We start from the raw sequence: 22,605 nt of genomic DNA on the forward strand, positions 1-22,605 counted from the left end.
CTGACTTAACAATGAGCAATCAGCCAACATTATTTTAACACTACTCCCCCCCCATGTTGCTCATGATACTGCTGAAGATGCCTTTGTTGACTGTGTAAAACGCTAACTGCGGTGATGACATTCCCAACATGACCTCAATCAAGCATTTTCACAGCCTGGAGGCTCAAAACAATTCAACAAACTCTGCCTCTGCTGAGAATCCCATTAAACTCATTTCATAATGAATGCAATTATATTAGGAGAGGATGGTTTTACGCCTCCAACTGGCAGTGGCACAGACTAGTGAGGGGGTGTTTTGAAATAGTCTAAGTCATTTGTTAAGTCATTTTCTTTAACTATCCCCTGTATAAGCTGTGAAAAGGCAGTACAGTCTTTATACCAGGGTTTAAGGTCAAAGTCAGCTAAATCCCATCAAGGTGAGCTTTATTATTATTATCATTATTACCTCTCCCATCTACTTTACTCTTTATTTACAAGATGTGAATTACAGTTTGGGGTGTGATGTGAAACAAGTGTTGATCAAATGTAATTGAAACCATTACCATTCCAGCAACCATTTTTACCACCTACAGTGTTATGTAAATGGCATTGCTCAGCTAATACCTGAGCAAGAGTAAATCCAATTTGGATATTGCTACCTGACACGTCAGATTTGACGTACAGTAGTAAACAATGAAGCTCCCATTTTGCTAATGAGCAGAGAAAATGTAATAATTACAACATGTCACTTACATTATTAGTAGAAGCAATAACTAATAAGTGATGATGATGGGAAAGTGGAAACCCAACAGATTTGAAGGACATGTACCTTTCTTAAAGCATAAATATTACATCTGTTTGAGCATTCCCATCCAACTTAAAGAACAGTGAGCTTTCCCTTCACCCACAGGTTAACCTAAGCACTTAGCTAGCTCTTCACTGCCTAAGGGAAGAGCTATGCAATGAATGGAAAAGCAGGCCACACATCTATTCAGGCCGTTTTTTATTGATCCTCAAAACCCCCTTTCACAAAGACCATCCCCCCATCTTGACCACAAAAAGGGGGACAATATAAACAACCAATAAATAAAAATCTGCGTGATTAAGGCGGTTCTACATCTCCAATAGGACACAACAGTGTGGACATGTTGGAGTTATACAGCTTCATACAGTACAAGCAGTAATTTTTTTTTTGAGAACATCACATCTAAAAAAAAGGCAGCACTTTTACAAAAGTGAACCATTTTTAAAGTCTGGATGACACTCTCATTCAGATGAGACAACACTGTAATTTCATGATTGAAAAAGAAAAAAACAAAATGTAAATTCATTCAGACGACAACGTCATCTAAGCTTATTTCAATACCAAGCCAAACAAAATTGGAAGGGGGGGTTTAGTCATGAGCAGAGAACTTAATGTAATATTTCCCAAACCTACTCTCAGGAAAAATATCATAGGAACCACTTGGATCCCAAAACAGAGAAGGTGGTTGATCTTTATATCAATTTTCTCAGGTAGGAATAAATAAATACACCTTTTTACTGGTAAACTGTTATGGAGTCCAGACTTAGAGGCTACATAGTGTCATAGAATTGTTCAGAGTGGCTTTTAAGAATTTCAGCATTTCTTTATTACATTCGTGTCCAGGAAATATGAGAAGAAGAGCTGGGCTTTAAAGCCACCCAGCCTCGGGCCACTAGCAAACACATGAGACTCAAACATTGTGTGTTCGCTGTAGATACCCGGAGTTCTCTAATGTGCACCCTGCGCCACGTCTTCAGTTTAGTTGTACAGGTCTGTGCTCATGAAATGAAAACTGAAGAAATTAGGTCTCTTCATCCATCCTGGACATTTCTCTCTCATCTCCTTTTGTGCCCCTTTAAAAATAAGGTCATTTCAGCAACTAACAGTACTGGGCTGCTGTTTGCTAACAAAGTCTGAAATAAAATCAAACTCATTCTGGCCCAGGAAGAGTTCTGGCAACTCCTGGACACGGTCCAAGCCCAATTCCATGACCAGCGACGTCAGGACATCCTCATCAATCATATCCGCATCCATGCCATTCAGGGCCAGTGTGGGTCCGGCCATGTGCTGCATGCTAGCCAGCTGAGCTGGGTTCATGCGGTATTGGGTTGTGGGTCCCATGTGGTTCCCACCCATTGGACCCAGTGGGTGTCCGTGGTACTGGGTGTTGAGTTTCTGCAGATGCATGCTGGCCATAAGCTGCTGGGATGTTAACCCTCCATTCATGAACTGCTGTTGCTGCTGCTGCTGCTGCTGCTGCTGCTGCTGCTGCTGTTGGTGCTGTTGGTGCTGGGCCTGCTGCTGGTGCTGTTGTGGATGCATGTGATGCTGCTGCTGAGGGTGATGTTGCTGCTGTTGTGGCTGGCCGTTAAACATCATATTACCAGAGGTCATTTGATGGTGACCCATCTGAGCCCCGTTCAGCTGTCCATTCATGGGCCCACCCACCATGCCTTGCCTCTGCCTCATGGCGGTCTCCATGTTGGCCTGTGCACCTCCATAGTGCATCATCTGGCCATTGGGCAGCGCCCGCATTCCCTGCTGGTTGGCATGCTGCTGGTGACCTGCCTGCAGGCCCCCATTCATGCCCATCCTGTAACTGTGGAGACTGGCGCCTGCTGAGTTGTGATTCATGGGCATCATCAGATGATCTGCCATGTCTCCTGTGTATGTGCAGAGAGGAGACGCTGTTAGGACAATGTGAGGGGCAGACAAGGCGTTTGGCAGCAGTGAAGAAGAGTTATAGCAGGGTTACTACTCATATAACATTCAATATTTTATTTAATTGTTCATTTAAGCTTATATGGCACATTTGAAGCCGAACATTTTATTTACAGTTGTTGTTTAAACAAAATTTCACGCAGTGAATTCGTTTTTTAAAAAAGACTTCTCTGCGCTTTCATTAAAAGGACAAAAAAAATCAAGTTTCTTTGTAATGTTACAATCCTACCTCAAGTTAAACCATCGCATTCGCTTCCGGAACAAAACATTTACAAGGTTATTTTGCCTGCTGGCGAATACTAAAAACCTCACTGGTGTGTTTAGTCTTCCAAAAACCTCCCCGCTTTGTGCCAATGCAAGAACGCCCAGGTTGAAATTGCAGGTTAACATACATTGTTTGGGTACATTTTTCAGCTCATTAATTCATGCACGACGAGATCGACTAAACCAGAGAAAAAATGCACGCATCTCGTAATGAACTGCTAAAAATTCCAACGATGTTGGGTGACACCTGAGATAGAAATATATTACAGTTTTCGCACGTAAGGTTGCAACAAAGAACACTGACATCATGCAACATCTTCCCAACAGCTGAATCACCACATTTTTAACAAGGCACCTAACACAGGGTTCTGCTCCCTCCCCCCCCCCGACTACACTGAAAAATGCATTTAAATGTTTGTACTGGATAATTATCCCCCCCAACATTGTAGCGCTATATTATCCACCTTGTTAATCTCGACTTTGAAACAGGGAACGCAAACAATGGAGCAGCAGCAGGAGCCCCCGAGACCACCACAGAGCGAAACCCCAATTTCTCCAGCAAATAATTCCGATTTTGAAAAAGATCGCTCACCCGTATCCGCTTCGTTTTTACAAAGTTGCGCGACTTTGCTCTTGCTCCGTCTTTTTAAACCAGTTTTCCTCTGCGAGGCGAAGCTCCTCTGAATTACAGTGTGTATTCCTCTGGGTTACGCTTCATGCTCAAGCGGGGACGGTGCGCACAAAGACTGCCGCATCAGATCTTGAAACGACTGCCTATTTTCTGGGTCAACTCAGGGATTATGTACATCTACAAAGCTCAGAGGAAGGCAGTCAGGGAGAGGTGGAGCCTCGGTCCTGCCTCTTCTTTGTTCCTATTGGCCCTACTTAATATAATTGTGCATGGGCGTAGAGAAAAAAGGGCCGTTGGAGAGTTGTGACACAGAAGCCAGTTTAAATACCATCCTCCCCACTGTGTCTTTTAAAAAAATGATTGCTTGTATACATAAGTTACCGCTGCTGTTTTTAGATAGATAGATAGATAGATAGATAGATAGATAGATAGATAGATAGATAGATAGATAGATAGATAGATAGATAGATAGATAGATAAATAGATAGATAGATAGATAGATAGATAGATAGATAGATAGATAGATAGATAGATAGATAGATTTATGCAAGTATACATTCATGCATTCTATTCTGTCAGTGTAATATTGATATAAGAAATGTATGTTACTAACTTGTCTGCACCCATGTATGGCACGTGTGTGTGTTGTGAGATTGGTATGTGTGCTTCATTTCCAAGATCACTGAGATCACTGTTGGTACATGTGACCCACCAGTCTGCTGTGTGTTGGTCTGGGTGAGTCAGTAGAGGGAGGGCAAAGGAATGTAGACTCTTATGCTATTCTGAGCCTCTCAGACTGCAGAGCAGCAGTGTAACTACAGCTGTACACGGATATTCCTTTCGCCCATTTACGTGTTTTACGTGACTGTGGATGCATGTCTGTGTGTGTGTGTGTTTCCAAATGTCTGTGTGTGCATGTCTGTGTTTGCACATCCCTTCCTGAGATGCACTCTTGCCTTGATTGCCCACTTCAGGACAACGGCCTCTTGCCTGCTAGTGCAAATGAATGGAACCACTTTGGAGGAGCGAGCCAACCTATTGTCGAGGGAATTTGTCTATAAATGGGCAACAACCAGCAGCCGTTTGTCATTGTGTGACATTGTCCAGCAAACTAATGTTAATAAGCCACTCCCAGGTGTGGAGTCTGTATGAGAAACTCACCCAGCCAGTCAGAGCAAACATAAACAGAGAATTGACCTAAGTTTCTGCTGTGCTTCCACCACTGTTTTAGTACATCAAGTGTGGGCTTTGGAAGATTGTAACAATCTAACAATACAGCATGCATTAAAATGCATTGAAATAGTCTTTATTTTTATCCCAGGGTCAATTTTTCTAATGGTGTGCTTGACATCTGGAGCTCACCAATCACCACTGCATCTGTTTAAAACCCATAATATTTGCAAGAAATCCCAATCAGCTGTAATTGTAGACAAAGATATTTAATGTTATCTGTCCTTTGCAACATGTTTTATTGTAGCTAAATGAAAGATTCACTATCCTATCCCAAACATAAGTTTTCATGATTTTATTGTTAGTATGTTTAATCTACATCTCTGGCTGTGGTCATTGGTTTAGGGGGAATAACTTCCACACACATGGCCTAAAACCATTTATTGATTTCGAGCCTTAGATTCAATCGTTCATGTGTGGCTGCATGTTAGTAAGAAAGAGCTCAAGAGTGTGTTCACATGACTTATTACAGGAGCAATAAGCTGTAAGTACATAGACACGGCTAAGACACACCCCTGTCCCACAAAGGAAAACAATAAGAAAAATGTTTGTGAGATAAAGCTTTTTCCCTGAGAAAGGTTTAAGCATGGTTTGAATTGTTTCTCTTATAAAAGCGAGAGTAAAAAAAAAAGTCAGGTAATTTTTGCAGTTTCTTTAAAAACTGCAACCCCAGATGACATATCTGTGACAAAAAATAACACAGTGAAACACTGCAGCAGTTTCTTCCATTAATTTTCCTTTCTATTCAAACAGAATATATTTTGAGTGGCATAAAGTGACCCACTCGACTCCACACCTCTCTTGCTCAGGGTCTGCTTCTTTTGAGATCTGTAGAGCTCAAAATTCCTTTGAGCAAGTTATTATGAGAACATGCAATTATAGCCTGAAAGCTTAGACAATATACCAAACTATAGGAATTACTGACTGGGAATATTAGTCACACATATTCATATTTTTGCTCATTTGTAGTTTGACTATGGGCAACTGGCATGGTATATGGATCGAGAACAAGAAAATCCTTCAAGGGGTTTTCTTGCTCTTTTATGCACATATTATTAAACAAAACTAAGCAAGCCCCTGCTCACAATCAGTTAGATAATGAAAACTTAAAAACTGTATGACCTTTTAATATTTGCATTACTGTGAATTTAAACAGTTGGGTATTTTCTCTTTTGTAAAAAAAAAACCAAAACTTTTTGAAACTCAAAAACCCACTTAAAACACAATGCAGCAGAGGTTGGTACACCTTTCATTGTTATTATTAGAGATTCACATCTTTGGTTTTATTCAATAGATTCTGTATTATTTGGTGAATAGTATTTACCAGTGCTGCACACAGAAATGTGTTCAAATACATACAAATGTCTTCAAATACATTTTTTAAGCTTAATTTGCTGTGAGTGTTTTATTGTTTTATTTCTGTCTTTAAAATAGTTGATTCATTTGATTGAGAAAGTTTTTGAACATAATAACAAAATATAAAATAAATAAATAGAATACCCCAGAAAGGTCATCTTTGGGATTCACATCAGGCAGTTTCTTTCACCAGGTCATTGTTCTCACTTTTTTTCTCAACAAAGACTAAACTTACTGTTGAGTTTGCAACAGTAACAATAACTGTTGAGAAATCTTGTGAAAGGTCATCATTTGTAGGATGGAGGTGTTTGTACACATTGCTGTTGAACAGTTCCTGTTCCATGTCTGTCAATATTCTCTGAAAATATTTGTTTTAATGTTTTATTTATACTATTTATAGCTTTCACTGCTAATTAAGGTTTAGAATCCACAATGTGCGTAATCAGGTTTAGTCATTATTTGGTTAGGATCAGGAAAACAGTGTATCTTGTGTACAGGCGTTTTAATGCTAAATATTTTCTGGCTTACTGGTAGTAAATTTTCACAGCACTTCTTAGTCTGCACAGACTTACTATGCAGTGGTTTTTCCTGTGTCATACATGCGCTCACACATACAAGCAAATGTGGGGTTCAATATTTTGCCCATGGACACTTCAGCCTCTGACCTTCCAAATGGCAGATGACTGTTCTTCCTCCTGAGCAACAGCCAGCTCTCTTGCGTCAAGCCTTCAACACTTCCTTGTTTTTCAAAAAATAGATTGTGCAAGTAGTGCACTGTTTGTGGAGTCATTTTGAGATCATGGTCAATATGGCTGTTATCTATGCTGCTACGGCTCACTTTATGAGCCAAAAAACTGGTGCAACTTACTTTCTGCTGATTTTGATGGTCCTGGATCATCTTGTATCCTTCTCCACATTTGTGAAGTCTCAAAATTACACCTTTTTGTTTTCCACAAACAGGTAGAGATTAAGGAAGTTCAGCTTCAATGATTATAGTTTTTCAAATTCCTGTATCAGTTTTCCTGTGTGTACTCACTTTTATAATAGATTTTATTACATGGCTGTTTTTGTCTTATCTACCTACAAAAACAGAATAGAAGTAATAACTTAACATTAACTTAGCTGATGGACATTTAGGTACAATGGTAAAATGATGGAGTTAGAGAGAACAGAAAGCAGTCATTTTATCTTCTTTCTTTGTGTTTCTTGGTGCATCAGATGCCAAACACTGCACCAACACTCAAATCTTCCTCTAAATCTGAATGAAGCTGTACAGGCCAGTCAAGGAAAAGAGGCAGTATTGTGACTCTCCTAACAGCTTGTTAAAACTGGCAATGTTAAATTTTCAATGTCTGAAAATAGCTTTGCTGCCTACTGCTCCACATCAACTGCCAAGTCACTCAGGTATGCAGCTCTTATCGTCTAAAGTGACTGCACCATTTTCAACATCCTACAACTTTCTAGCTGTTATGAAGTTATCCAATAAGATCACAGAATAATTAGCTGTCACTTCCATGACCTCTCTGTCCGACTCCAAGGATGCTTTGCAGAATGACTTTTAGAGGCTAATGTTCTTTGCTCCCTAACTTTCATGGGTGTCTTTCCTCCAAATCCCTTTGAAGCACGGCACCACTGACATGCATTAAAGTGAAGACTGCACAGGGGAATCACATGCTAAGTGATGCAATGACTACCAATTTCCCTGGTTCTGAAAGTTTGTTGAAGGAATGAAAACTTGCAAGAATGACAAAATAAAAGAACAAGTTTTTGTTCAGTAAATTTATATATAAAGGAATTATAGTCTCCAAAAAAGGGCTGCTTTCAGTTTCATGCACAGTTGATTCAAGTTTCAGTTGGAGTTTTATTTGTCATTTAATTGGACCACTTGTGTATATGTACAACCATATTGTTCCAGTGTTTGTTCAATCCGAGTTTTCTACAACATTGTACAACAGGATGTTAACAGAAAATTTACTAAACTGAGATTTTCAAAGTCAAGCTAACACACCCAGATAATTCCTTTGGAAGTCAAAATACTTGTGCATATATTTGTTAAATGGGGCTCACCCTGGTAAAATCATTCAGTACATATTCCGCAGTTCCTATCCCAGGCTTTGACCTGGAGGAAACAGTAAAAGCCAATAAAGAGAAAAGAATTGATAGACAGGCAGTGACAATACAGAATATTAATAATGGAAAGTATACATTTCTTCTGTTAAAATAAATAAATATACAAGTAACTAAAATGTTCAGCACATGAAATGTGTAAAGCCTCCAATTCACCACATAGCATGGTACTGATTTGCCACAACCTGAGATGTTTTAGTCCATGACATAATATGTTACCCAGAAAAGCCCAATACTAACCAGCTAAACGGGAGAATATCCTCACCTTTGATAGTGGAAATACTTCTATCAGTAAACCAATTTCCCTCCCATGATTGTGGGAGACACGAGGAGAAGGTAAGTACTCTAAGAATTACAGCTAAGCTATACACACAGCTTGACTTAACTCTAATATAGAGTATCTTAGTAGGTATTTTCACACATTGTGCTCAAGGCAAAGCTAATGCTCCTTTGTTGTGCATCAGTTATCAGTTGTGCATCATGTTATCAGTGCAGCAGCAGGAAAGAAGTTAAAAGTGATGCACCACTGACACATGTCTGAGCTGGAGATGAATGAGGGAAATAGCAGTGACTTTAGAAGGACAGGATTTTAAAAGAATAAGGTGTGAAACTTATTTCCAGTAATCAACTTAATCAACTACTGCAGCATAAATTACTGGCAAAGCTTTTAACCACATCCTGTGTATGATTGTATTACTGAACTTAACAGCAGACTGGCGATTAGATGATTAATTCATTATGTCTTTACAGAACTAGAAATGTAGTTCTAAACCACAAAGATCATCAGTCAGTAGACACTGAACCAACAACCCATGTTATTTTTAGTCTCTGCCACCATCCCTTAATAGCTAAAGATCTAAAAACAGCTGACTTAATCCTACCTGCTTGAATAATTCTCCCCACAGTGGCCTTGTCAGTAATGACTGGCTATCTTAGCACTGTAACGAGCCCCGTGTGTGTTACAGGTGTGGGTTTATACGAGTGGGGCCACTTACTTAAAAATGCTGCAACGTACAATAAATTGGTTTTACTTGTGTCACAGGATTGTTGGCATCATTTGAGAACTTTTGGTGATTTCTTACCAATGAGTTTATTGGCTCATCCCATGTACAATAGATGCTCTATGCGTCTGTATTGAAACCCAAAAATGTTAATGCTTGCATCCTATTATAGATAACACACTTTTGAAATCAAAAGCTCAAGTTGGACATAGATAAATATTCCAAGATATGAATGATAAATTTATATAAATGTGGTATGTAATTTATGAGCTATTTTTTCAAACTTTCAGTCTATCCTTGCTATGACACTAACACAGTAAAGCACAAAAGTGTGAACAAATATGTATTTCCCATGAGATGTGAAACCAAAAGTCAGTTTGTTATTCTCTTTCTCGCTCAGTGTGGGGGAGGGTTGTTATTGTTCTGGTAAATGAGAGTCTCTATAAATACTCCCAAGGCTTTCTTGTCCATCTGAACCACCAATCAATGGTCAACGTTCAGCTGAGCAGCGAGGAGGCAATAAGCCTGAGTCAAGGCTGGGGTAGGGAGGTTTTGACCCAGTATAGTGTAGAAGACCATGAGGAATTGGAAAGGAGGGAGGGGCAGAAACTTGGTAACTGCCATTCACACACCAGAGGTCATGAGTGGGGGATGAGGCATGAGTGAAAGTCATGATTTGGTGGGAGAAGGATGACTGGAATGTGGCACCTTAAAGGAGCTTTCCAACAACTTTTCTGATTGTGCCGCATGACTTTAAAGAAACATGTTTTCTTCCTTTTGAACAATTACAACTTCCTTTCAATGAACTTTAGTCGGTCTCAGTTTCATGGTGACACACGTGATTGGGCTGGTTTTGCACAGTTGTTGATATATTTAAAACATCACTGTGGGAAATTTAGACTTTTAGACCACAGTAGAATCAGACTGCAGTTTATCTGTGTTGGGTTAACCTGCTGGGATGTGCAATATAAATTATATTATCAAAAGATAAACAAAATCAATATCACTATCAAGTTATATTTAGTTACAAGTAAATTGACAAAAGTATTTATACCTCTTCAGAGAAGTCATTTTTAAAGTCTTTCATGGAAGGTACTCATAGTGTTGCAATTCAAAGTTTAAATGGACTGCTGATATGTGTGTGTGTTTTTTGGAAAGCTATAAAATTTGTTTAAAGTAGCCCTCTTTAATGTTAATTTTGTAGGGGGTGGGAAGATTTCAGGAGTGAGTCAGATGTAGTTTATACATGAAGTGAAATAAATACATATATACCTTTTCCAGGTATGGGGAAGATTAAGAACACACTGAAGGATGCTACATACTCCACAAAATCAGAGAAATGTGTTTGTTTTTGAGGTGGCAATAACAAGAACAAAGTTAATTCTTGCCTGGTTATTTCATACATTGTGAGAAACCCCATTCGTGTTGGGGGGTTGTGTGGGGTGGTGTCTGTCTCTTTATATGTCTCATGTCATTGGCAGCAGTGAAAAAGACCACTTTTAACTTCCCACTTTTCTATATTAACTACACCCACTTCAAATTTCTGATCAATCACACAATAGTTGTCAGACGCCAAAATATAAAAAAAAAACCTCTGTCAAAAACGAGCTGGTCGCACTGTAATTTAGGTAACGTATTGTATATAGTATTTCTGACTGTTGTCTCTTGTGCAGTATTTATGTGATATGAAAGGATTCGTAACAAATGAAGAGTTAAATGTTGACGTAATAAACAATCATTTTTGTGACTGTGTATTTTGTAACACCTAGAACTAAACTAACCACGCTTGCATTCACTCTACTTGCATTGTGTGGTTTCACTGCTGGGCAGTGATGGCTTCAGAAGTACACATAATTGATGTCACTGTGCCATCAGATGAGTGTTAATTGTTAAGGTAAAAAAGTAACAGAGTGGGTCTATAAAGGATAGATTATCTAAATATATCCACATATTCTGTATATCCATTTGTCTTACTGCCCTCTTTGCCCCAGCCCCGCTCTACTTGTGGCAGCAAGCACCAAGCGAGGCGCTTGCAACAGAATTCCATGACAAATGCTCACAAGACAAATGCTCAGAACACTAAATGAAAAAAGGGAAAGAAAAAAGAGAGAAATGCTCAGAAACTGATTTATAATCTATATTTACAGCAAAAAAATATAGTATACAGATATACAACTATGAAATGTGTTTACATATTGATTTAATTATTAAAAAATATGTACAAATACTTTCAAAACCAATATACTAGTAAAACATGTTTATGAAATTGATTTCCTTTGTAGTTTTATTACACCTAAGATCACACTTTATTTCACACTTGTAATATAAAGTTAAAAGAGCTTTGACCCCTTTATTGGTGTAGCTTGAAAACAGCTTTGGTTTGTCTTACCTATCACACCCTATTTCACACGATACTTATCACATTTCACACCTACTGTTTTGAGTATTTCCATGACATAATGACAGAGATTTGGTCCCTTTACTGATGAGTTATTAAAGCAGTTCTGGTTTATGATGAGCTAGAACTTATGTCCATATATGAGGATGACAGGGATGTAGTCAGTCACACTGATGATCATCTTTAATATCACCATTTTATTTGTCAGGAAGATGTGATCCCAAGGCACATGCTTAAGCCTGTGTGATATGTCTTACGTGACATGCAACAGAATGTTCAGTTGATTTCCTTTTCTTTCTGAAAAATACATATTGTAAAACAATTTTTAATCATTTGTCTTTTTTTCTGTTAGTGTTGTGAGCATTTGTCTGCTCACCGCAAAACACAGTTCTGTAACCATGTTACAAATTTGTTGTGGCATACAAAAGCTTTGAGTCATGAAAGAGAATGTGTCAAATTTTTAATCCATGAAAGTTGAGGCCCAGAGGGAAAGTAGGGTACTCCACTAAAAATCATAACGCGCTACAGTAATAACTTAATTCAAGTTATGCAAATACAACAGGAGTCCTCCTGGTTTCTTGAATCCAGTCGTGGCTCAGTACCAAGCAATGTCAGTCATTTATAGTCAACACCACAAGCCTGCTGCCTACATATCCAGGCAACACCAGTCTTCAGCATTTACTTGCCTGAGGGATCACCGCTGTTACACTAATCATGTCCCCTCCACCACACTTCCTGTCTTACATCCACTCATGATGTTTTAAGTTACCTCTAGGAACATGCACATACAGCACAGGGGTGCTTTAGGATGCATAGACAAAATGGACAACCACAACCATCACAACCTGTCAAACAAGTAGTTATAGAAGGTGGGAGTGGGAGAACACAGTGATGAAGAGAAGAATGACCTATTAATCATTCATTATCTCCCCGCTCTGTTAATGAGGTGATGACTCTTAAATAATTAGCAATGTGACTGAAGCATATTTCCATTGCAGTAGCCTAAGGACATTGAGGGCATTGGGGACGAGTGGGGAAGAGAATATGGGATGCACCAAGCATAAAAAAGAACAGCCCCATTCCAGCTTAGCAAACAATAACTATCCTGATAGGGGGCTCTCAGAGGCATCAACACACAGACAGAGAGAGACAGGAGAGAATATGAAGTTGTATGCAATATCCACGCAGGGGATAGCACACTGAAATAGTTATGTCTTTATATAGTGGGTGTTTAAGTTGTTCCACCAGTTCTCATTATTTGTTTGTTTATTTCAAGAGGGGCAGAACAGGGCCTTCAGGCCTTTCTAACACACAAGTCAACAGAGAACTGTAGCCAGCTAGCACCCCGGTCCGCCACAGACCTATTCATCTTCCACAAAGCACACAAAAGAGCAGACCATGAGCCACATTCTTGACATCCAACCTCATCACCCTCACTACCCTCCCACCCCTTGCTCATGACTACCACCCCTCCCCCAGTGCCTCCCACCATTCAGGGCAGACAGGAGCTGCTATGCTACCTAACTGACTGGCTGGCTCCCTGGTTGGTTGGAAATGTTTTGTTGGAGGAAGGGATGCATGGAGTGAAGGCAAGAAGAGAGGGGGCAGGGATGTTTTCTCCTCAGTCAACTAATTGACTCACAGATGTCAGGAGGAGTTTGGTTCGTGTTGTGGCAAAAGCATCTTTTGACACTTTTCCCCTCTACAAACAAACATACTTCATCATAACAAAGGCACATGCAACTAAAGACTGCGCACATGCCTGCACACTTGCTTGCGCAGGTACCTGTGGTCTTGCCATCTGTTTCTTTCACACAAACCTCCTCAGAAAACAGATATGTCTGTGTCAGTCAGAAGGATTGGGAGTGGGCTTTGTTAATGTCTCCAAAACAAACCTTAAGGTATAAATATGAGGTTCACCTCATAAAAACATCTGGAACTTGTGGCCTTCCTGAACACCATGCATCTGGATTTTTTTTTTTATTCTTAACCATCCGTCAAGCAGAAACAGGTCTCATTTACTGATACGTTTGTGCAATGACACTTGAGGCAGTTAACACTGTACAACCTGTAAAATGACCCATTTTCAAGCTGAGGTTTCATGTCACACCACGTTAGCTCTCAGCAGTTCCATCTCCTTCATGTTATCACAGCAGAATTCAAATGTTTTCTGTGAACATCCAAACCACCGACAGTTGTGTACGTGTGTACCAGCCTGTCATCATGTCCCTCCGTTTGTGTGTTCCAACCAGACTGCTAAGCAGCTGAGCCCAAATTGAAAGTCAGTGCTGTCATTCCCTATATTTACCAAATGACTCACTCACAGCAGAAATCTGTTTAGACGCAGTTAGTATTCAAGCAGATACAACATTTTTGACAGCAGCCAAATAATTAGGATGGAAAGTGAATAGGAAACATATTGCACAATTAAAGTGGTCAATTGTTTAGGCGTTAAAATAAATTAGAATGTGCTTTCGTTAGTCTTTAAAGTGGTGGTTAAAGTACTTCTGCTAGTACTATTAGTATTTCAGAATGGAACTATATTATATCTCTTAGAGTAGGTTTGATAATATTTGATGTATTTTTGCATTTTTTTTTAGATACTTATCCTCTAGAGGTATTCTCAGGAATTATGCTGTACTACTAAGAAAAGACAAATCATGCATTATTGAGTTCTCCCAAAAGCTGCGTGCTGAGCTGCAGCTCTCCCTGTGACCTTTGTCCATTGGTCCTCCCATCATGAGGTCTGTTAATGGTGGAGCCATATCCTACTCCTACACAGATGCTGACAGCTAGACATACCCATCTTGAAACAACAAGTTCTCCTTCCTGACTGAGAAGCCTATCTGTGTTATGCCACCACTGCCTTTGAATGTTGAGCAATGTACTCATGAGCACAAGTCGAAATGGGTTAACACATATGCTGTACTCAAACATGTACACACACAAGAGGCAAATCCACTGCCCACTAAAGCTGCCTATAGTCTGTCTGTCCTCTTCCTGTTTTTCCACTCACCCACACTGTTGTCACTCTGGCCAGGAAGCTGTGGGAGAGATACGCATGACAAAGTCTCTCTTTATTAAATTGGCAGAGTATCTGTGGTGCTTTTGGAGTTCCTGTATGTGTGTGTTTGAGAGAGAAAGAGAAAGAGAGCAAGCACTAGTGAGATGGGGGTGGGGACCTAAGCCAAGGGCTAGAGGCTTATCCAAGATCCACTCTAGGCTCATCCCTGGATATTGCTATTTGAAACCATGAATCAAGAGCAGGAGATACAGAATAAAAATCAGAAGACCACAACCATATACCCATATCATCAATCCACTACAATGCAAACATTTATCTAATCTGATTATTAGAGAAATGTAGTTCATTTTCTAATGTAAGTATGATTTATGCATAAGAACTGGTCAAAGGCATAACTTAATTTTGTTGGAATCACTGTGATCAATGGTTTCCCAAATTAGCCCTGAGCTTTTTAGTTCAACTTGGGTTCATTTGAATATGTGCCATTGACCACTTGTGAGCCACCTTGACTGCACTAACCTGTAAGAGGGATGAAAAAAAAAAAAAAAAACAGAATGATGCCATCATATTTGTTTTGGTTAGCTTTTTAGGACCCTGCCCAACCTAAACCCCTCTAGAAAAGTGTTGTGGAAGAAACACACACATTTCTTCAAACAGAACATTTCTTAAATCCTGCCTCTAATAATTTGAAAGTCTAATCCTAATAACTTATACAAACATACACGAGGACCTTTCCAGTTTTGGACCTCTACCAAAACATTCTTACTGCCAACTCATCTTAACACTATGTCAGTAGTTGTATGTAACATTTTAATACAACAGCTTGTCTTTTGGAGTTTATTTTTGACTCAGAGTACTGATTTGCATCTGAACATCTTCAAGGTTGGAGGATGGAGGGGTGGTGGAGGATTACTTCACAGTAATTTTAGTGACTGAACTACAAGAAGGGAAGCAATAGGATTTGGTTGAACAGTACTTGTGGCAAAATTGTGGGCTCAACAAACTTTTTGAACTGTTGCTAGAGAATGCATATCAGGTTTCTTTTAATTACTTTGGAGGAAATGAATTTTACTAAGTAAAGTTGGTAGGAGGTAAAATAAACTGAACTGAGGCCACTTTCACACCCACACTGGAGTCTTTACAATGTTGAGGCAATGATCTGAAGCAATGATCTGGATTTATACTTGTGCGGGTCTGCGTAAGGTCGATTAAGGCGTAGCTGATGGTGGTGAAGTGTGCTCTCGCACTCAAGCGCAGGGGGTGTGCGTCGTTTTGGTGCCGTGTTGCAGTTTCTGTTCCTAATCTGAAGGTGACAGCAGGGGTGGTAAACTTTCAGAGTTCTTTTGATGGTTCACTTCAGTTCCAGTTGGTAATTCCTGTTTTGAACAACAGTGGTGTCCAACATGGTGCAGTGTCTTCATGAGTTTGTGGAAGCAAACGAAGAAATAATTTTAGAAAAGACTGGACCAAGTTATTTGCACACTCTCCTGAGCGTTTCTGATGAATATGAGTCCAAAATGGCTTGAAGTCATGGTTACTCAGACTTCATGGAAAAAACACAAGTTAGTTTAGCTGCCAGGCCCATACGGAAAATGAACATATATATATATATATATATATATATATATATATATATATATATATATATATATATTATATATATATATATATTTTTAATTAATGGTATTTTGGGATTCTTGTCATATCAGAGTATTGATTATGCTCATTCTTTTTCTACATCAAAAGTACAGGACTGATTCCACCTGCCTTAGTGTGCATTGGTGATTTTTTTCTGACCAAAGAAAAATCCCTTCAACAAGCATAAAAATATCTTTTTTTTTGCTTTTTAAAAAATAATTGAGAAAAATTAACTCAATCATATTTTCTTATGTTCGATGTTCACATCAATATAAAATGGATAATAAATTGTCTGAAACTCTTTTAATTACTGTTGAGCAGCTATAGCTGTAAGATAGTGTTTTTCATTAAAATGTTTAGCTAACTATACATTGTTCAAAGTACTTCATGTTTTGTTTGTTTTTTTTTTCATTTAATGTCCATTTGGTATCAGAGTGCACTCTTCCACATTTCTGGTAGTTCTTACCAAAGCTCCTGTTTGCTGCTGTCAAAATTTTTCTTTCATGCAATGTTTTTTGTTTCAGCTGAAAAACTATTCTTTTGTTAAAAGAAGATTGATTTACTTCTCAAATTTCTCAAAGTGAAGGCAAATATTTGGAGACCTGTAACATGTTTTCTCTTGGGAGAAAAAGTAAATTCATTGTTGTTTACAACCAAATAAGCTTTTTGCTGTGCATAACTGATCTGACACTTTCATATGTGTAGAATATTACATTTCCATTTCTGCTGTGTGAAGTCTTCACGTTCACATGTGTGAGATAACGACAGGCAGGACAACAGACAAGATAAAACATTATGCTCCACGGTCAGGGAGTACGCCCTCCTCTCCCTCCTCCACTCCCCAACTCTCCTTTGTCCCTCTTATCAGCAGCTTCTGTGTTGACCTCCACCCTGCTGCATGCTGTTAGTCAGGGGAGAAAACAAGTATAAGGAACTAACGCAAGTGAAAACTGTTGGAAACCTTTTCCAGTGCATTACTCTCACAAAAAATATATTTATGGAAGTTTATATTATGTGAGTTACATCTCTCTGTTTTGTATGCAAAAAAAAACCCAAGATGCAAAAGATTCAAGATCTTAATTTTCATTATGCAAGCATAGCAAAATTTTGAAAGATGGTTTGATGTAGCTTCTCCCCTACAATGAAACACAGATTTATTTTTTGATTTTGCAGTTGTAAACATCCTTTAACTCTATGTGTTACAATGTGTATTAAAGTACATCCAACTTTGGAAATTACAAAAAGAAAGAAAGGGGGGAAAAATGGAGTATAAAACCAGAGCTGTTTTATCACATTCACTGTTACCCATTTTAAAATGGAACTTTGAATACACAATATTGGTTAGCACTGTAGCTTCACAACACAAAATTTCCTGGCTGAGTTTTGGCTGTAGTCTTTCTGTGTTGAGTTTAAATGTTCTCCCCATGCATGTGACGGTTCTTTCTGTGTATACTCCGGCTTCCTCCTACCATCCAAAAATATACATTTTAGGCTAAGAGTTGCATTAAGTTAATTGTTGATTCTAAGTTTACTCTTACTGGAATAAGTGTGCATGAAAGAAAAAAATGCAGCTTATGTATGAAATGCAGCAGCTTGCAAAATACTTTTGTAATTTAATTTTGTAATGCATGAAGGTTTAGGGCTTAGAGTGCAGCTTGACTATCTGATGATTGCATCAGTTGAATTACAATGAAACCTGTAATGAGTACTCTGCTGATTCATGTCACCTAAAGCGCTCTGAGGGCATCAACAAAGAACATCTGAAGGTGTACCATAGACCTGTCATGTCTGGGCCTTGTGAGATACTGGGTGGGGTGTTTGTGGATGGGGCTTGTTTCCAAAAGATGCCATCATATCCTTTCATATAGTTATCCGGAAGTTTGGGGATTCTTTGAGCTACACTGTAGGAGGGTGTTGTTGCCAAATGTGAGAATGTGACTGGTCTACACAAGTATTTAGGTGGCAAGCATCAATGCAAGGATGCAAATTTCTTGGTGGCACATTGAACTGTACCAATATGAACCATGCTACTAACGCTGCCTGTTAGTGGTTTTAATATTGTGGCTGATGTTCACTAGCAAAAGTTTATGCTTGATATTCTTTTCAGCCACAATGTTTGTTGCTTTATATTTGTTGCTTTTGTATTTCCGTCAAGTTATATGTGGTATTAGCATAAACATAAAAGCAGCATCAAGGACCTTCATCCGTGATTCCCAACACAATCATCTTGCCCTCCCTCCTGTAGACTCTAAACAAATGCTCCTCTGCACTGCCTTACTTGTATCCTCAGCTGTGAGAGCTTATTTCTTGCAAAGTTTCCTACTGTCTCAATAGCAATTGTGTGGCAAAATTTCTCAACCAAATTGTCTGAACATTCTTCTGAAAATCCATGGTGTTCATGTATGAAAACACCTGGAATGCAGGGGTCAGAGTAGAGGCTTTTGAAAAATTTTATTGGATTCTGGAGTTTATAATTGGCAGATTTTAAGAAGAGGAAATTAATTTTGTGACTGATTGCTGAACATAATTTAGATAATCAATAAACCCCCTCTCATGGGTAGTTATGGACATGATACTATAAGCAAAATGGAGAAAAATTGACTAACTGGCCATAGCAGACTTTTAACTTAACACCTTTTTTAGTATAAATTTAGGCTCCAAAGTTTGGAAGAACATTTGACACTTCCATATCTATTTTGAGATGTGTGAGTTTTGTTCAAAATTATGACAAGATGTCAGTTTGCCATTTGTGTCAAGGGGAAAAATACAACTTGAGGGCTATTTCAAAGTCAGCTTTAGTAAGGTCACAATGTAGTCAAAGTAAAAAAAAACAAACAAACAAACAAACAAACAAAAACGAACAAACAAAAAAAAACAAAAAAAAACACCCACTTTATGCTCCATTTTGCCACCAGGAACTGAAACACCTACACCTACACCAATCAAATAACACTACTGATGTTTTCGAGAAATTCCAGTTCAGAGCTGGGAAAAAAAGCATAGCACTACAATTGCTGCTCTCATTTAATATTCCATCAACATGCTACCCTTTAAAAAGCATGTACACAATTAAAAGTGGAAAATCAACAATAGGTTTGGAGACCCAAAGTAAGCTAAGACACCCTTAGTTGATAATGGTGATAAGCCACCCATAAGAGCAGGGCACATCTCATTCCCAACCCTTTCCAGAAAGACAATGATGGCATTATCATTGATGAGGTGCCTCAAACTGCCTCCTGTCAGGATTTCCTGCCAATGTGGTGAGTAGGACACACACACACACACACACACACACACACACACACACACACACACACACACACACACACACACACACACTTATTACATGAGCAAATAGTGTTTTGATGGATTTAAACTCTGCTTCACCCAGGCTAACAAACATGACTGCTGGAACCAGTTAAAAGGGTGTGTCTGTGTGATACATTAAAGTTCTGAACATGAGAAAGAAAGCTAGAAAGCTCAGAACCTGTCACATTTGGTTGATTAACCAGCTTGCTGCAAGTTATTTGGCAAGAGCGCTGAGTGACTGTGTGAGTTGTTCTCTTATTCAGACATCAAATTTAAAGTGACTCATAAAGTGTCATTTTTCAAAACAAAATGTGTTCTATCACTTCAAAAAGCTTTTTCTGTCTCTGTTCACAACAACTCTTGTCTGACAGCAGGAATATCTTTGACATCATATTTTTTTTTTTACTGTCAAACCATTACATCTCTAAAACAACCAGATAATTCAATTTCTTAAGGAGATTTTTTTCTTAATTTGCTGCAGACAGTAGCTTCCTTGGTTCAACTGAGTTCAACACAAAAGAGAAAATCCTAATAGCATAGCAGAGAAGTCTTTGTTATTTTCTCCTTTCTTTGTTCCTTGCCCTAATACAGTTATACCTTTTCAAAATCCCTCCAGCATGCATGGGAAGCTGTGGAAATCAATACGCTTCAAGTGCTAAATTGTTTGCTAGCCATTGATTGAGTAAAATTCTACATCTCTGTAATTCAATCCACCTCATAACAACCAATTATTGTTTCCCCTGCTGCAAATCCTCCAGTTTGCATCCTGCTAGCCTTGACTTGATTTCCATCAAGAAATATCTATATATTGACACCAAACTTGTTTTTCTTGGCAGACATTTACAGGTGTGAGGTTGAATACATAACTGTATGAGTGCTGACAAGACACCCAAACAAGTGTGTGAACCATGATTGCTGGATATCACAGTCATAATTCCAGCTGTTGACAGCTGGAACTGAGCATCACCAGTCAATTTGAATGAGTGCACCAGACCAGTAACCACACTTCCTTCTGCTGGTTAACAGATGACCTTTAGATGCTGGTACGTTTTAAAATCCACTGGTCCATGACTGTGAAAATGCAAATGGTCATTCAACACAGATTTGTGGGGATGGGGGATGTTGTGAAATGTTGTACACTGTGCTCTAAAACAGAGACAGATCAGTCCTCGTGGATTGAGTTTGATTAACAGGTCAATGTTAAAGTGAATAAATTTAGAGAAAAAATTGGAAAAGTCAGTCAGGTCACTTCTAGAAGTTAAGAAACAATAAGAAAGAGGTAAATGCTTTCTGGTATTTCTAAATGTCATTAATTAAAAACATAACCCATGTGAAAAACAATCATTTGTCATTTTAGGAAAAGGACATGCAGGGGCTTGTTCTTGGCTGGGTGTAATGTTATTTATAGAACAAGAAATAATAAACAATGTTAATGAGTAAGTGTAGGCATAGGTATATTTTCATTAGAGCCTATAGTCCATCTGCATATGCTTTTACACACAAGTTATATCAAATTTATACGTGATGAGAATGTGTGGCTCTCCCAGTCAGACCATGCATAAAATACGACTATCATGATTGTGAAATGTTAGTAAATGACTATTTATCATATTATTGATAAAAGTTTTACATTGTGACATCCACCCATCCATCCATTTTCTATTCCCGCTTATTCCAGTGCAGGTTCGTTGGGGGGACAACTTCAGTGCTCCAAGGCAGGTCACCAGTCCATCACAGAGCCTAGTTATTTATAGATATATAGTACCAGGCTTACTTTGATTGACATAATCTCAAAGAGGAGTGAATGTACCCGCTGTTGCAACAAACCACTAGATGCTGAAGTGAGTAGCATTAGCTGAGCACAAAAATGACAACTGGCAGCAGATTAGAGAGGGAAATCAAATATAAGGAAACAATGTTTACAATGGTTGTAAACCAACAAAATATAGATAAAAGGAGAAATGTATAAGGAATAACCTCCCTGGCCAAACTTATTCAACTTAATTTCCATTCAAAGGCATGTTTTTCCCTTTCTGTGATCTGGAGAAAACTATTCCCTCCATCTAAGAGAACTTAGCCGTGTGGCAACAGCTTAACATGTCAGGTAACAAGCAAAGACAATGAACTGGGGACAAGTATTACAAAAAGATGTGGTTAGGTGTTTCACAATGAAGCAGGGAAGAAAGATATCCTGTGTGCCAGAGAGATGGTGATTGCCTTATCAATATTTGAATGGTAAAGTGTGTAATTTATGGCTTCACTGACACGCTGATATGTAGCTGAGGGAAGCCTTGCCAGTGTAGTCTCTCCAGACTTAAGGGCTTCAAGTGGGAATGCTCATAAATAATGTTTGTGCAGCGTACTTATATGTTTTGGGGGAGGGTCAGGGGGCTTGAGGCATTGAGACTTGCTGTTATATATGCATGCATGTGATTGTGCAAACATGTTATATTGTATTACAGGCCACAGCATCCAAGCTTCCTGTCCTCTCTTCTTTTATCCGATAAAATCCTCGCTATGTTTCTTCACCCGGCTTATCTTTTCCTGCCGTTCATTCTTGTGAGAAGAAGCGCTCAGCAGAAAGAGACATCTGCTCAGTGAGAGAATGCCCTAATTATTCATGACCATTTAACCATTCAAGATTTGGTCTGTGCGGCATATGTGGTGTTTCTCATAAGTGTGTGTCAGCCACATTTGTTAATGGCAGTTTCATTATGGTGGTTTTGTGTCCTGTCCCTCCAAATTATTACAGTGCAGCATACAATAATTATTTCCCGCCAACTAGTAGCTGGTTATTTAAATTAATTAATGTGCTGAGTTGTGTGTGTTATGCTCTGTTATATCATTCATGTGTAATATTTTTCATTGAATTTTCAGGGCGTTGAATGTTTGGCTATCTGA

General features: G+C 38.7%; 1 protein-coding gene across 1 annotated transcript; it reads right to left on the reverse strand.

Moving 5' to 3' along the window:
• Positions 1–965: 965 nt before the first annotated feature.
• On the reverse strand, positions 966–3,796 carry cited4b (Cbp/p300-interacting transactivator, with Glu/Asp-rich carboxy-terminal domain, 4b). The gene is made up of 2 exons (XM_041988875.1): positions 3,582–3,796; positions 966–2,667 (listed from the first exon to the last, which is right to left on the reverse strand). The coding sequence occupies exon 2, from the start codon at positions 2,660–2,662 to the stop codon at positions 1,877–1,879; it is 786 nt and encodes a 261-aa protein (XP_041844809.1). The 5' UTR covers positions 2,663–2,667; positions 3,582–3,796; the 3' UTR covers positions 966–1,876.
• Between the last annotated feature and the right edge of the window lie 18,809 nt (positions 3,797–22,605).

Source organism: Melanotaenia boesemani, chromosome 6 (assembly GCF_017639745.1).
Source record: "Melanotaenia boesemani isolate fMelBoe1 chromosome 6, fMelBoe1.pri, whole genome shotgun sequence".
Classification (NCBI taxonomy): domain Eukaryota; kingdom Metazoa; phylum Chordata; class Actinopteri; order Atheriniformes; family Melanotaeniidae; genus Melanotaenia; species Melanotaenia boesemani.